At 39.0% G+C, this 16,468-nt stretch overlaps 1 protein-coding gene across 2 annotated transcripts in view; it reads left to right on the forward strand.

Annotated features, from left to right (window-relative positions):
- chchd6a (coiled-coil-helix-coiled-coil-helix domain containing 6a) overlaps positions 1 to 16,468 on the forward strand; it is a 74,790-nt gene that overhangs the window by 40,241 nt on the left and 18,081 nt on the right. The window contains exons 7-8 of one of the 2 annotated variants that reach the window (XM_005931500.1): positions 619 to 689; positions 12,374 to 12,509. In XM_005931500.1, coding sequence (XP_005931562.1) covers positions 619 to 689; positions 12,374 to 12,509 — 207 coding nt within the window. The remainder of the gene's footprint in view (positions 1 to 618; positions 690 to 12,373; positions 12,510 to 16,468) is intronic. The other variant, XM_042224565.1, reaches the window with a different exon arrangement.

A 16,468-nucleotide genomic window follows, 5' to 3' on the forward strand; every position in this document is an offset into this window, starting at 1 on the left:
AAGGAAAATCTGGGAAGTTATAAAGATGAGGTTGGAGGGGGGAAAAAAGGGTCCTAAATCATTGATGGACAAATGACGATCAGAAATGTTATTATTCAGTCAGATATGGGCACAGTCTGAAGTGAGAACCAATTTAATATGACTTAGGAACAGAGCGGCTATTTTAATGAAATAGCAAAGCTTAAATTTGGGAAAATTGTGATACATAGTTGTTTGTTGTGTCTATGCTCACAGTGCAGCAAAAAAATCAGATATGCTGCTTATAATATAGTTGAGCCTGTTAGCTTAGCTTAGCACAAACACTTGCTTTTATCTTCATGCTAAGCTTTCGAGTCCTTCATATTGCTTAATAGTGTTTCTTTTAAAGTCAAACATATACTTTCTAAATAATACATTATACATCTCTTTCTGCATTTGCCAGATCTTAGTTATCAGAGGGCACAGTTACAGAAAGGTATCTTGAACGGTCCCAGGGATGTATATATCAGCACTTTATAAGCCCTACTTACAATACTACAGTCACAAAGGCACACAAATACACACATTAACGCTGCAAAATCACACGTTTTACTAATGCTGTTTTTTTTCCTGTGTTGTTTTTGGTGTGCGTGTCTTTAGAATTTGGAAAGGTATCAACAAAGCAAAGAACAGTTCCACCAAGCTGCCTCCAAGACGGAAGAAAATGTCAGGTGAGACGCACAAGCACTCGCACACCCGTACATCTTATACCGTAACCCTAACCGCGACCTGATTTAAACCCTCGCGCTAAGGCCGAGGCTCATTCTCTGCTCTCTGGTGTCGGAAAATGAAGACCTGTTAAAATGTCATAACTCACAAAGATAACCACGCAAATACACACAGACACACGTTTATCTGGAGTCCAGAAATGAGGAGATATGATTCCTGGAGCCTCACACACCCACCCATCCCCACACTCATACACACTGTGACTCACACTTATCCATGCACACAGTTGAGTAATTAATGGCAATAGATTGTAATATTTTTTTCTTATTGTTTAACCAGTTGCATTCTTACCCTAGAGCAAACTGAAAATGTGATAAATGTTTTAATTGGCTGCTTTGATTAAGCTGCATCTAACAATACCTTATTTCCTCATCTTCACTTCTCATAGTGGACTTTTAATGAACCGCAGCTGGGAAAAGGTAGTTAATTGTTGCTGCTGAAATCAGTTTTTCTTTTTTCACTTTTTTAAGGGGGGGGTCGTCTCAGGTGCCATTTGCATTAGAAGCCAGAAGTGAGTTTGCTGTTAAAGGCCGAATGCTCTCAGTACAGCTAACTGGTAGTTCAAAGTTCAGATTCACTGAACAGCAATTTTTATTAACAAAGCAGGAAAAAACAAAGAAATGCAGGGAGCAACTGTGACAAACACAGGACCAGAAAGAAACTGGGCCCAGTCGGTCTGATGGCCACAGAACATGGGAACTGAATGAGGACGTTGAGCACCGTGAAGCAGGACAGCCACTGGTCAACTCACTGACAGAAGATGCTTTAACAAAACTCAAAAACTGAACAACTTGGGTGTACAAACATATTCTGCAGTGCTCAGTTCAGACCCAGGCTATTAGTCCACTTGGGAACTGTATTAGGAAACTGCCTGGCCTGTTCAGCCATCTGAAACCAGCATTATTACCTATATAATAATTTAAAAATTTTAAAAAAAGGACAATTGTTTGTTATACATGCCTGTCAGAATAGTTCACAAATCTCTCTTTAAAAAACAAAACAAAAAACAAATCCAAACATCCTTTCCCTTAGATGGTTGAAATAAAAGAATTGGCTGCATCCTGCCTGTGTAATCTTTTATTCCTGCTCCTTGCATTATTTAACAAGCTTGCTTGGAAGTATTTTGTCTAAATCTTGTTGAACTTATTGTTCACCGTGTTATTTTAGATTATGGGGGGTTATCTGCTATTAGTTCCAAAATCTTTTAACCTTTGCTTTACATATGTGTTGAGTGGAGGTGAGTAAACACAACAGAAAGGCTTTGCACAAGCTTGATTTGTATTTTGGAAGCTATCAACTTGAACTAGCTATCAACTGCAGGAGCTCATGTCACGCTGACGGTGGGTTATTTTTTTTTCTGTCAGAACAGGTGCTTTATCTACCTTGTGTGTGTGTGTGTGTGTGTGTGTGTGTGTGTGTGTGTGTGTGTGTGTGTGTGTGTGTGTGTGTGTGTGTGTGTGTGTGTTGTTGTGTGTTTGGGTGTGTGTGTGTGTGTGTGTGTGTGTGTGTGTGTGTGTGTGTGTGTGTGGTTGTACCCAAAAAGGGACAAATACTGTATTCAGACCACATAAATTATCTGTAACAATGAGGAAAATGTATTTATTCACTTTATCTTGACTAAACAGTATTGTTTAAAAGCACCCAAAGAAACTAACAGGCAACAGTTGTGTAATGTTTATGAAAATCTTACCCTAACACAAAATTGAAAATTTGTACTAGTGTACTGCTTTATACCCATCGATAGTCTGATTTAACTGACATAAGAAGACTGTGCAGAAATCCTCCAACAGTGGAATTGAGAGAAACGTCTTTTATAGTTTATATTAAACTTCAGGCAGACCTTAGTTTTCAAAACTATCCGAGGGAAGTTTCTGAGTGCTGAGCAGTAGAACAAAGCTACTGTAAAATAAGATGTGGGTGACTCGTAAACCGCCCAAGCTCCACTGTCCGTGTTATTCTGTGCTTTGTATAAGCACGTGTTTATGCCTGCTGGTATGTGTGGGATGTGTTTAATCCACAGTTTAATCCTTGGCTTTGGCTGGCAGCACTCTGGGGCTTGAGGAAGCCAAAGAGCACAGGGCCAATGTGTCACCATGCTGTGCGCGCGTCTCTGTGTGTGTGTGTGTGTGAGAAAGGAAAAAGAAGATGAAGAGAGTAAGAAATTCTGCAACCTGTAGCACTCTAAAATGTCAAACTCAATGGAGCATAATAGAGCAGCCTCAGTAACTTTCCTATCATTCCTTGCCTTTCATTGCTTTGCCTTCTTTGTCCAACTCTTCAGGCCTGCCAATTACAAATTACTTTTCCCCTTTATTTTCTAGAAGTTCACTGTATTCCAGATTTCTTAACCAGATTCAGACATTTTTTATGTAATGAGAAAGATTTTTCAAGCATAGTTCACATTTTGATTATAGCATACCATTTCATCTACTACTACTTATCACAGGTACCTACAGTTCAAGTAGCCAGCAATTGTTAAGTACTGTAAATCAGAAAAACATACAACACTTGCAAGTCTGTACATACATATTTTAACCAGGTTATTTCCACTTTTCATTCCACTATTGTTTCATGACAGTCCAGACAAATTGGAATTCCCGCAGAAATCAGGGGTTGACACGGAGATACATGGTGTGTATAAAGAGATGGATCCAGACAACAGACTGATGGAGAAAAAAGCCTACTTCTGTGAGCGCACTGGTGTTTCACAGAGACGTGGCTACAGGAATTACCCCAGATTGCATTGTTATCATTGACATCTGTCAGACAGTTCAGTGTACATGGTACACCAGGGAGGGGCAAAGAAAGAGGCAGAAGGTCTGCAGCCTTTATTAATAACACATTGCGGTACCTTGGGCAGATTCCTGTGAAGGACTCTTTGTTTAGCCCCGATGTTTAAGTGTATCTGCCCGCGCCTAACACACAAAGAGAACTATCATGTACTGTCTTACTGTTGTCTGTCCTTCCACTAACCAGGCAACCACACATATGTCGTGTTGATACAAATTACTATATATATGGTTCGTACATTTGATGAAAGACCTCTATTATGCTTTTACTGTTATAAGTTTTGTCCAAATACAGTTTCAGTAGTTGGTGAAATGGGCTGTGATGTTGATATCTGTAGTAGGACGTAGGCTTGTGTGGTAGTTTATCAGTCAAATTGTCACAAAATAAGCAAATGTTATAAAAATAAGCTGTTAATTATTGCCAACCCCGTCCCCGAGGCCCCCAGCCTCCCACTTTCCCCCTTTTCAGGTTCCTACATGTTGGTTAACAGTGTTTCACAATTTTGCAGTTTGCTTTGAAGAGCCATCAGTTTCACAAGCCTAAAACTGAAGTGCTGGCAGGTTATTTACTCTCCTAGAGTGGGATTACAGACAGTGAGAGATAAACTAAGGTAGGGTCTTGTTAGAAGAGTCAGTCAATGGCTCTCAATCTAAAACAGATTTCTGCAGTAGTTCAGAGCAGCTCAGTTTTATGAGTAGTGCACCACATGTGGCCTCTCTGTTTTCCAGCTGCCACAAAAAAATATATAAATGTTTAAATAAATGATGTCTCATATCGATGTCCTGTGGCTGTAGACGTTTCATAAACAACATTGTTGTTCTGAAACAAAGAGATTGATGTAGTTTCTGATATTCACTTAGCAAATATAAAACTCTTCTTCTAAATTGACAGGTTTTTCACACGTTGGCAGTAGAATTGGAGTGAAAGAGGCATTGTGATGACAACGGCCTCGTCTTCAGAGTATTCGAATGGGAGTGAAATGGAGACAAGCAAGATATACTGTATACTCACATCAGATCACTCGGGTCAATAATCCAAGGTGTTTTAACAAGGCCAGCTGTCTGTTACAGTGGCAGTCCAACTAGTCTTAATAGCCACCCTTTGTCAGATTCTTCCAACATGTGTCAGAACGTACCAGTCAACAGAGATCACTCAGTCATAAAGCCGACGAGTTGAGTCCAGATAGATAAGCAGCCTAGTTTGAAGTTGTTGCTGTGCTGTAAGAGAAAAGCCAATCAAATAAAAGTCTGGATTGCAAACAGATTTATAGCAACCTGAATTTGAATAGAAATGCTGTCAAATAAAGTTATGAAGATTAGGTGTAAGATTGGGTGTACAAATCAGCTCCGCATCAGCTACAGATGGATCCGCACCCTACATATAAGCTTTTTGTATATTCTTGTTTTCTCTATCTTAGATACCTTAAACAACCTTTAGGCAGCTGCCTGCTGCAGACTGTATTTGTGATCAGCAAATTATTGGTTAGTTTCGACATTAGTTAGGGTGCAGCTGAAATGGAGCTGCAATGGAAAATCATATCACCTGTTACTTTCAGTATTTCCTGATAGCAGAATCTTTTTTGCTGCAGTCTGAATTTTAACAGATTTGTCCTTCACACAGATCCACAGTTTTCTACCGCCTGTGATCGAAAAACTAAATTCACTACTATGTCCCACAACAAGCAGGCAATGACTGTACACCCAGCTATAATCTTTGTTTCTTTGGATATTTGTGCAGCTCACTCTGGTATAGCAGACTGGATTCACATTCGTGTATGAATGGATTTGAGAAGTTGCCGTTTCCAGTGAAGAATGAGAAATGATGTTGTTCATTAGATTGTTTATTTATTTTTTGCCCAGTTTCTTTTGGAGTATAATGTTTAACAAAACAACAAAATAGTATTAAAATGAGACGTTTATTAGTTTAAGTACAACTTAAAATTGGTGATTAAAAAATAGGATGACAGTTTACAAAAACAAGAACAGGCATAAATGAATTATTACACAATATATGGTTTTTATTTTAAAACTAGAAGATAGCTGGGCCCGAGTGGGAGCATTCATCTTTATTTCTATTATGCACATTTTCCAGATGGACACAGACGGATTCTTTACAGTATACATTTTTATGGAAATCTTTTGCATTACAGTCATCAGAGCCACTGTGGAAAGCTAAGTGAAATGATGTGTGCAGCATTGTTAAAGGACTGACAAAAGTGAGAGGGAGTCCTTTAACTTCCGTGTTTGCGAGAGACAAAGTGAAGTCTGAGCACTACTATATAGTGGACCCGCTCTTCTGGGTTACGGTTGTGATGGAATAGGAGAGATGGGAGAGGATGAGTGAAGGAGTGTAGAGAAACAAGATAGGGGGGAAGAGCATATGTGCCCTGAGTCAATTGAAAAGCTGTCAGGGAGCAGGTGCCTACAAGCTACAAGCTAGAGATAAGAGGCAACCCTTTCTCTGTAGCTGTTTTCCTCTTCACCTGTCCTGCCCTATCTCTTTTTCTTATTATCGTCTTTTTTTCCACCACCACGTCAGTATTAATCAAACCACTAACATAAGAGTAGTCGGAGTGATTCAGAACCTCCAGTGTGCCAAAATGTCATTACCTGATAACTTGTTTACCTTCTGTTGTTGCTGTCATAGGAGAACTTCTCTGATGTTAGCACGTTTCCCTTATTGGGAGACAGAGTTTTGATTCTGGTTCAAAGCTAATTAGACTTTAGTTTTTAAGATTAGACTGCTGTAGAGCTCTTGGTCAACACATTGCCTCCTTTGTTTACAGGAGCACATATTAGATCGGCCGTTAATTTATGAACTTGTTTTGCTTTTTCACCGTTTGCTGTTGGACCCAGGAGTTTGAGGTTTTGAGTTCATTATGCTTTTTGATTTATGTTTCAGTTTTTCTTTCTTTTAGAATTTTGGTCAATATTTATTTTTACTATTAATAGAGTTTCTGTTTTGTTTTGTTTTTTACTTGGGTTTACACATCTTGGTTATCTTAAGTTTGTATGTATTCTCTATGGTTTATTTTTTAGTCTTGCTAATAGTCTTACATTAAGTCAGTGATGACTTCAGGTTTATAGTTATTTCCCCTTTTGTGTTTCCATTCTGTTCCTTCCATCAGTCTCATCCCTCTCTTCTCTTTTGTCTTCTCCTGCGTCAAGCTTGTTTAGATCTTTTATGTTGGTAACTGTTGTTCCCTGTGCATGTGTGATTTTCACCCTCCCTCCCACCGTCTCATTATATTAATTATCTTAAGCTTTGTTCCCCACCTGTCTCCTCTTCCCTCATTAGCTCTTGTATATTTTGCCAGTCTTCCTTTGTCCTGTGTTGCGTTGTTGCTTGCATGCGTTCCTCTGCCTCTGCTTTGCCTTTTTTTTTCCTCAGGTATGTTCTGGAAGTTTGGATTCCTTGGCTTGGTGCCCTGTTAGCTTTTAAAAATTGGGCTTTGTGAGTTTCCTGGACCAAGAAACATTAAAGGTTTTTTCAAGTTTATTTACATCTTGAGAGTGCTGCGTTTGGCTCCATACGTTTTTGTCTTTTTCACAACATCACCATCACCATCTTGGTATTTTGATTGGTTTACGGAGCCTGACAGGAAAAAGCAGGACTGCACAAGTTGTCTATCACATGGTTGCAGTGCCCTAAAACAAACCCTGCCTTGTTTTTAAATTTATGGAAAGAAAAGAGAGCAAAACATTGTTATTCATGTGACAAAGACATTATTTTTAATGTTTTTTTGTGACATCACATCGCATACCACTGCCACAATGAGAAGTAAAGTTTGATTTTTTCTAATAAGAAAAAAATCAAATTATAGCAACATTATAGCATTGTTTGGATTTTCTTTTGTTTACATAAATTATTATGATTTTTTTTTAGCACTATATACAAAAATAGCTGACAAAACCTCCAGGTCAGTGCCTGTGATGCTGTCAAATAAAGCAGCCTTAATTCCAATTAATTTAAAAAATGCATTCATTGTAATTTAATTCTGAAATATAGCTCATGTTAAGAGCATGATTGTAGTTGGAGGCTATTATTGGAATAACAAAGCAATGTGTCTGCTCACACACGAGGTATTCCAGACTTCCTACACTACGTCACAGCATTTGATTCTCTCCGCTTTTGTTTTTTTCTCTCTCCTCGGGTGCTTATTTGTATGAGATGTTAACACGATTTTCTAATTACTTGCCTGAAACACATTAGAGATACCAGCCCTTTGTAGTTGACAGGATAGAAATAAAATGGTGTATAGGACAAACAGTGCCTCATATGTATAGCCAAAGCCATTAAGGAAAAACACAAAAACATCACTCTTAACTCTGAGAGAAGCGCGGTTTCGAGGCGATAAAAGCATCTTCCTTATCAGTCTCGTAGCTTTCCCGGAGGCTTTTGTAGTCACTGGTGTGTTTTCGTGTCTCTTCCGTTTTCCAATTTCTCACCCTTTCATTTCTCTCCCTCTCTTTGTCTTGGTAAGCTGCGTGGTCCAGAAGTCTGAGGCCTCTGTGTTCTGCCCGCCTCCGCCTTCGCTGCCGGAGATTAAAAATAATGGGCAGCACCATTAATTAAGCGACTAATCTTACTGTTTATGTTTTGTCATATTTACTGCTCACAGATGCGTGGAGTACCCCACCACACCATCACCTCCAAAAAAATGTAAAAATTGCTATTTCCACTCGCATTTAGAGTGCTTCTGCAGCACGCACACACGAAAATGAACAACAACAACCCCATACATGGCTCAGCGGGCTGTCAGAGACGCCACTTTACCTCATTCCAGCTGAAAAAAAAAAAGAAGAAGAAGAAGAAAGAAGTCCCACCACTCCCCACCCCGCTCACTCTCCTCCTCTTATTTATTTATTTTCGTAAGCGGCTCAGTTAATATTGTTGATTTAAGACCTCACCTTCAATTTGGTGTAGCATGTGGACAGAGCTTTAGCTTTTGCTGCAGCTGAACCAATTTTCTGCTTCAAGCGCCTTTAATAAACCACGTAGCGCTATCAGGAGGCTTTGGCTTCCCTGATGAAGGCCATTTATTTCAAATTAAAGGAGAGTTCCTTATCTTTGGCGGCCTCAAACGGAGGGGGAGATAAAGATGGCACACTTTGGTGTTGTACTCTCTGTGTTGTTAATGGTGGGACCAAAAAGAAAAAAAAAAGAGGAGGAGGGCGGGCGAGGGAGAGAAAAAAGTAAGAAAGAAGACAGAGTTGGAGGGAAGGCGAAAAGTGGAAGAAGAGCGATTAATCAGGAGATATAAACCATTGGAGGTTGTTTGGGGGGAACCGAGTAATCTGATAGGCTGTCATCTTCTTCAAATGGGCTTCTAAAAGAGAGCCAATTGATGCTTCATTCCATCCATCATTCTATCTCACTTTCTGTTTTTTCCTCTTCATCTCTGTTCGTTTTCCTCTTTAACCTCGATCACCTGCGCTCAGATAAACTCCGTTGCCGCATCCATGATATTTTTCCTGATGATAAAGTGTTTGCGTGGATATGGATATGCTGTAATTGAAACGATGGGGTCAGCTTCTCTTCATGAGTCAAAGTCTAAAAGAGTCTTTAATTTGGCTTTCAATTAAATCCGGTGTTAAACGCTCCTCGTGGAGAAAGCGAGCAGGGACACAGTGCGGAGATCGACGTGTTGGCATGTAGCGAAGCGCGTGCGTGCATGGCGCCCTTTGATGTTTACAGCAGACGTGTGCGCACGTGCCAGTCTATACCTGCGTAGGTGTACATAACTCTCTTGTCTCTGCTTCAATCAGTCAGAATCCATTACCGCGAGGCGCCCAGGCAGCAAGCCTGTCGTAGTTAACAATCACACAGATAGACAGGTAAAGACAAATTATAATACAGCCCACATATCAAATTAAACACGGCTAATTCAATCTCTCAAAGCACACTTTTCTGCTGTATTTGATCAGAATGATCCTGCCCACTCAATTAAGTACGATTTAGCGCTAATTGTACGATTCGCAGTGAAGCACGTACCATACACCCCATAGGTTGTTCAAACAGGTTGGCACGTCTAGGTGTGAATTGTTTTTTATCTTCACTCCCATTTTTTCTACTTTTTCTTAAAAGAGTTTCTTTTGTTCTGATCTGAGACAAAATAAAATTAAAAAGACAGCTTTAACCCAGAACTTGAACTTGAACACAGCTGTAACACAAGTGTTTAAAATTAAATAACACAGTTTGTTGTTTGGTATTGTTACAGGTATAGACAGGTGACACAATTGAAATTGGTAAAGATGTTTATAAAGTATTTTAGGCCTAAGGTGAAAAACTGTGGAGAGTCGGGAGAAGTACTTTTAAGAAGACTTAAGAACTTCTAAAGCAACGAGAAAGCCGTGGAAAGTGTAGTTGTGCCGGAGCACTGAAAGCACCATCAACTGCTTTCCCCCCCTCTAAGTGAGGAAATGGCATATTTGTGATTTGCATAGTACAGTTATTTCTCATCCTCCATCCTTTCAGTGTCTGCCATGCAAAAGGTCCAGTACAACAAAACAGCTGCTGCAAAGCTGTTTGATTCACATCAGTTTATGAAGTGGGTAACATGTAAACGTCCCAATTTAAAGAGTGAGTTTATTTTTTTAAACCTCCTATAACACAACTGAGATTAAAGTTGGACACACTGCTAACTTCATGCAGTCTTAATTGTTAATGGTGTAACCATAGTTGATCAGCTTTACGAGATGAGTCCCTAAAAAATGATAAAGCTTCCCTGATTGTTGTGTGTGTAAGGTCGGGGGGCGGGTTCATTCCACTGCAGGGCAACCTGCCACTGCATGTGGCAAATTTGAACTTGAACTTGATTTAATCACCCTTCACGGAAAAAAAAATTTTTTTTTTGGTGTGTCCAGCCAGCTTTCAGTGGAGCTAATGTTGTTAAGACTGCTCAGTCCTGTTCTCTTCTCCACATTCAGAGGAAATAAGAAGAGAATATGAAAGCTTCTAATTGCTTGTGGGATCCTTCTGCAGATGGAAGTTTGTGATAGACCAGAGTCCTCGCTGCTGCACTGGTGCATTTCCCCACTTTTCACCAAATATGTCAGTGATGTGATCATTTTTGTTACCGCTACCAAGAAGGTTATGTTTTTGGTAGTGTTTGCATATGTGCGTGTTGTCATTCTGTCTGTAAACACAATAGCTTTGCGAGGGTGTAGAGTGGGCTCATGTTAACAATTCATTAAAATTTGGCTCACCTTCACTAACGGCTTCAATGTCATCTTAATGATTTATCGGCCTAAATTTGACGAAAAGACGCATAACTTGGAAACTTTATTGTCAACATACAGAAAGTATAATATAAATATTTAAAATAACATGTCACACTTGACCTCTGACCTCGCTTTTACATTTAAGGATACCTTTCTTTAAAGTTGTCCCCCAAATATATTATATCTTTAAAGAAAGTATTAACTTATTAGCTTCATGTCCAGTTATTTACAATTCAGTGCCTATTATCCATGACCTACTCTTACATGAAGTTTATATACAAAGTACAACACCGTTGCCTTTAAAGTAAATACTCGGAGGGCTTCTTGTTTCTGCTGCTACATCAGGAAGTGAGCACATCTCTAATGAGACTGATCACAAAGCCTGAGTGATCTAACCTGCAGTGTTTCATTAGTTTACTGTCACTTAGTTTTCCTGCGTGTTCTCTGCTGCTTCAGAAACTGGTAGCAGTCTTAAAGATCCTCTTCCCCTTTATTAACAGTTATTCATCATCAATGATCTCTTTAAGGATGCCAGGATGCTTTGTAGATGACCTTTATCTTTACAGGGATTTGTCTAATGGAAAAGTTCAGACAAAGTTCTTCGGACAGCTTGCTGTTGTTTAAAAGAATAATTTCAGCATTTAGAAATGCACTTTGCTAATAAAAGCTTTTTAAATAAGGTCCCCAAGAGTACTTGGAGGCCCTTTTTTATTTGTCTGGTACAAATGTTTCCTTTGACTCCTGATTATAATTTTGTGATCTAAGCACAAAATCACTGCGACCTCCCGAAACACAGTTTTGGCCATAACTAGGAAATTCTCATTAAGCAATTATGACAAAATTTCACACAGCATATGTTTTGATGCCAGACTATGATGTGCACACCATATTTTGAATGTAATGTTCTCCAAAAAGGCTCTTTGTGTCAGTATTTAAAACTGTAATCACAAAACCACATTTCTGAAATGTTTCAATGAATGAATTCCATGAACAAAGTGAGCTGATGAAGTTGTTTTGTTTAGTCACTCTAGTTGACTCTGTCTTCTCTGTCTGTGCAAGCTTCTGCTTTTTGCCTTCCTTTGTTTACAGGCTAGCGTCTGTCTGTGAGTGTGCTGCTGGAGAGTTGGTGAATAACAGGTTTTTGGAGCTTTTCTGCTGAAAATAGTCGTGCTGCCACCAAAACAGCAATAGACAGCTCTCTTGGATACTTGTAAACTTTCATAGATTGTAAATGCATTTTAGATGCTTTTTCTTGCAGCTTTTCTTCCCTCTAAGTCAGTCATGAATGTGAGACTGACAGCTAGAGTATTGATTTTTTTTTTTTAAGTTGTTTTTTGTTTCAATTGTGATCCAGCATTTTTCTCTTTTTCTGAGCAGCTGACCTACCTGAATTCATGTTACACTGATACTATGTCATCAACTAATCAAAGCTAAACTGATGAATGAAACGTTGATTTACAGAAGATGTAAGAATCTGAATGAATAGTGTGATGAGTTTACTACTTTTTTTTTTGTTTTTAATTTGAAAGCCTAATTTACACTAGCAGTAAGAAACAGAGGTACAAAAATGACAGTTTTTTCACTCCGTCTCTCTTGTTTCTTGTCTTTTGCAGGCCTCGCAACACAGAGGCTGTGTGTGCTGGCCTGCAGGCTCAGATTTTATCCTGTTACAGGGACAACAAAGACCAGACCTTAAAGTGTTCTGACCTGGCCAAAGAATACATGCAGTGTATCAATGCTGCAAAAAAGGTGAGAGCTTTTTCAATCTGCAAAGATATAATAAAAAAGTGTCGGGGATGGTGCAAAGTGTTAATGTGTCATAAATGTAACGCTGTATATAGAAAGATTTGAGATTTATTTTTACATGTTATGAGGACTCCACCTATAGCCTTCACCTATTGTTTTTGCACTTTGGTTCCTTTACAGATGCAAAATAATCTAAAGTAAAAGTGCTTTTATTTTGAAAATGCATTTAGATTGTTTATAAGGATTTATTCATTTTTATGAAGTAGTAGGAGAGTAGGAGAGATTACAATAACTAATAGTCATTCACCTTAAAAAAAATGTGTAATCCCGCCCCCTCACTGCTAAGTTCTTCTTTAATAGTCACTTCAGGTTTTTCTAAGATTTTTATTTATTTATTTTTTTTAAGTTGGGCTATACGAGCTACTTTTCAATAGTTGATTTATTACCTGCAGTAGATGGGATCGGCACAACCTGGTTTGGAGAAGCAGCCTGGGGTAATGCATGGAAGCTGAGCAGTGCATACTTTAGGACTGGGACATCACTGAAAGCCACCTTGATTTAAGCATATGTGATATTTAAAATATTTCCATTCTTTTGCTGTTAGACAGCCTTTGAGGACAGGAAGCTGAAGCCAGTTTCCAAAACAGCAATTTGAACTTGCAGGAGTACCGCTGAGTGACTTAGGTAGTTTAACACGTTTAATCAAAAACACCAAAGTCACACAATACCACAAACAAACGAACAGATTGAGCATGTCCCGTTTTCTGCGAGGGGAAAATTACTGTTTTTGTCAACAGAGTCTGGTGGCTTTAATGAGACTTCAGGCTTCAGTTCCCAGTATAAAAGGACTGTCTGTATAGCCTTCAAATAATCCAACCTAACACTTTAATGCACTCCTGTCATCAAAGGAAGTGCAGGGGAATACTTGATGACGGTGTCCCTGCAACAATAGAAGGACCCTTAGAGTTTGCCTGGTTTATGTGGCTGATTTTATCGTTAACTTAGATTTTTCTGCGCAGAGGCCAGAACTGTGACAAAATTGCACCGCTAATAAAGATGCTCTGATGTGTTATGTCAAAAAACAATGTATAAAAGAGTGACACAAACACAGCCCCTTAACTATACGTTGCCTTAATAGCAATTTTTTTGTCAGGCAGTGGCGCTTAGTGCTAAATTTCAAGCATTGTCACTGAGGCGTGTGTTTGTTTTTGTTTGCTTTAGGGGGGTTTTAAGCCATATTTCCATGTAACATAATTGCTCATACAAAGGTTCGAAACACCAGAGTGCCTTCTTCACGTCTGCCTTGCCATTAACTAAATTAACAGCAGAAACCCCACTGACGCTACTTCTCTCTGACACTCTCAGACCTTCACCTGAAAGTGCAGTGAACACTTTGTAGACAAAATGATCTGTGCAGTGTTTTGAGATGCAGTTTGGGGACAGTTGAGAGGTATAGTAACTTGTTAAAAAGGGATATACATTAACAGGTCACTTTATTAGGTGCAATTTACTAGTACCGGAAGACGGATACACTCTGGTCATAAATTCATGAACATGGTCAACGATAATACTCAGGTAGGCTGAGGTGATTAAAAGATACTCAGTCTATTAGTCAGTTAATTACTCAGTCAAGGGGCTTGATTTTGCCTAGAATATATTGCCCACACTATTATCCCCAGCAAGAGCTTGAATCTTTGGCACAAGAGAGGATGTCTGTGAAGGTTCTCAGTCACCCAGGTCATCGTAGTCAAAGGAGCTTACAAAGAAAAGCGTCTGGACTTTTTTAAGTTGCTTGAAGACGTTTCACTTCTCATCCGAGAAGATTCTTCAGTTCTAAGGTCAAATGGTGGGGAGTCCCAGATTTAAACCTAGTGGGAGTTTCCCCCCCACAGAGGGACAAAAGGACCTTAGAACTGAAGAAGCTTCTCGGATGAGAGGTGAAACGTCTTCAAGCAACTTAAAGAAGTCCAGACGCTTTTCTTTCCAAGCTCCTTTGACCACAAGAGAGGATGGAGCCATGCTTTATTGTTGTTCTGACCCTGCCATCCAAATGCTGTAACAGAAGTAGGAGACTCATCAGACCAAACAGCATTTTTCTATTGCCCAATTTATGAGTTGCTGTTGACTTCCTATGAGCTTGAAGCAGTCTGGCCATTGTCCTCTGACCTCTGACATCAACGAGGCATATTGATGGATATTTTCTATTTTTCAGTCCATTCTCTGTAAACCCGAGAGGTGGTTGAACATCCCAGCAGATCAGCAGTTTCTGAAATACTTAGACCAGCTTGTCTGGCACCAACAATCATGCCACATTCAAAGTTACTTAAATCACCTTTCTTCCCTTTTCTGACACTTGGTCTGAACTTCACCAGGTTATCTTGACATGCCTAAAGCATGCAGTGAGTTGCTACCATGCAATTGGCTGAGCAGATATCTGTGTAAACAAGCAATTGAACTGGTGTACTTAATAAACTGACCTTTTAGTGTATTTGGGGATCTTTTAAATCTGATATTTTTATTGAAAGCATGCATATTAACATTCTTATATGTTCTTTGGAACTGAAGAAGACTTAATGAAGTAGCTGGTCTGATTTTAAGTCAACAAGAGAGCATCGCCCAGTTGATGCAGCAATAACGTCTGCAGAATTTTAGGAGGGTATGAAACCAAACCACCCACTCTGTAGACACTGTCTGACTGTAAATAAGATTATATAGTAGTGAGGATAGATTTTATAGGCTTTTTTAATGATTATTTTATTTATCATGTTTTTAAGCTCTCTTTTTTCCACCAGAGGATGTAGTTTATGTGATCAGGCATTACAGCCAGATTTGTCCTTCATCTTTAGTGTCAAATCATTTTTAAAGTAACTTTTAAAATTCCTCGTGTTTCACTGCCGTTCAGCCTCACACATAGAAAAGCAGTGATTTGACTGAATTACGTTACACTGAGCTGTGCAGGTTTTTGAAGATAAATATAAAAAGATGCTGGAGCATCAAAAGGCAGTTTAAAGGTTACTAACAAAGTTAATTGATGATTAAATATCACAGAATACATTTACAATTGGAAAGAAATAAGAGAGGCATATAAAGCTTTTTAAATTTGATCTAACTTCCAGTTAGTTGGAGTTACTTTACCTCCAGTAAGTCAGTTTCATTTCTGCCTGGCTCATTTTCTAAGCTCTTAGTTTTTCTTTGTTTTGGTGCTAATAAAGGAATTTTTTACAGGCTGGATTCCTTATACCTTTTTTTTTTCTTTTACTTCTGTAGGCTCCTGAGATGAATCATCAGTCTGTCTCTGATGATTTGGCTTGGGTTATCTACTAGTTACTGAATCTTCACTCTTTTTATCTCTCTCATTCCCTTATATTTTTATCCACAATGGAAAACTCAGATATACATTCACTTAGAAAAATTGAACCTTTATACTTCACTTTTTGGCACCGCCTAATATTGAGTTCAACCTACTGCTGTTTTATTTAACAGCATCGAAAAGTGCTGTGTACATTTCTGCAGCAGCTACAAGTTGACAGAATGCTAGAGAGAAAATGTGAGGAGGAAGCTGCAGGACGGGCTACTCGCAAAGTTTGTACGGTAGAAGCATTTGAAGGTACAGCTGCTCATTATGCACTCGAGCAGCGTATTACTATCTCATGCTGGTCTCTGCTCACATCTCCTCTGTATTGCTCAGGGGCAGTGAGGCTTACCCTGGAACACAGTAATACAACGTGTGATAATCAGCTTGCTGAACATTGATACCTCTGCTGTTGTACTGCTGTATTGTGTGCATGGATACATGCACTCGTGTGCTCGTTCAGCAGCATCTGAACTTCTGTTTATGTCTTGTATGACAGCATGCAGTCATAAATTCACATTTTTAAATATGCAGCAATGTTTATGTTCTTATATTCGTTGCTTACTAGGATTGTTTTGTGTGTGTGTGTGTGTGTGTGTGTGTGTGTGTG

The sequence above is a fragment of the Haplochromis burtoni genome, unplaced genomic scaffold, assembly GCF_018398535.1.
Source record: "Haplochromis burtoni strain Fernald_Lab_line unplaced genomic scaffold, NCSU_Asbu1 Contig_141, whole genome shotgun sequence".
In the NCBI taxonomy this organism is placed as follows: domain Eukaryota; kingdom Metazoa; phylum Chordata; class Actinopteri; order Cichliformes; family Cichlidae; genus Haplochromis; species Haplochromis burtoni.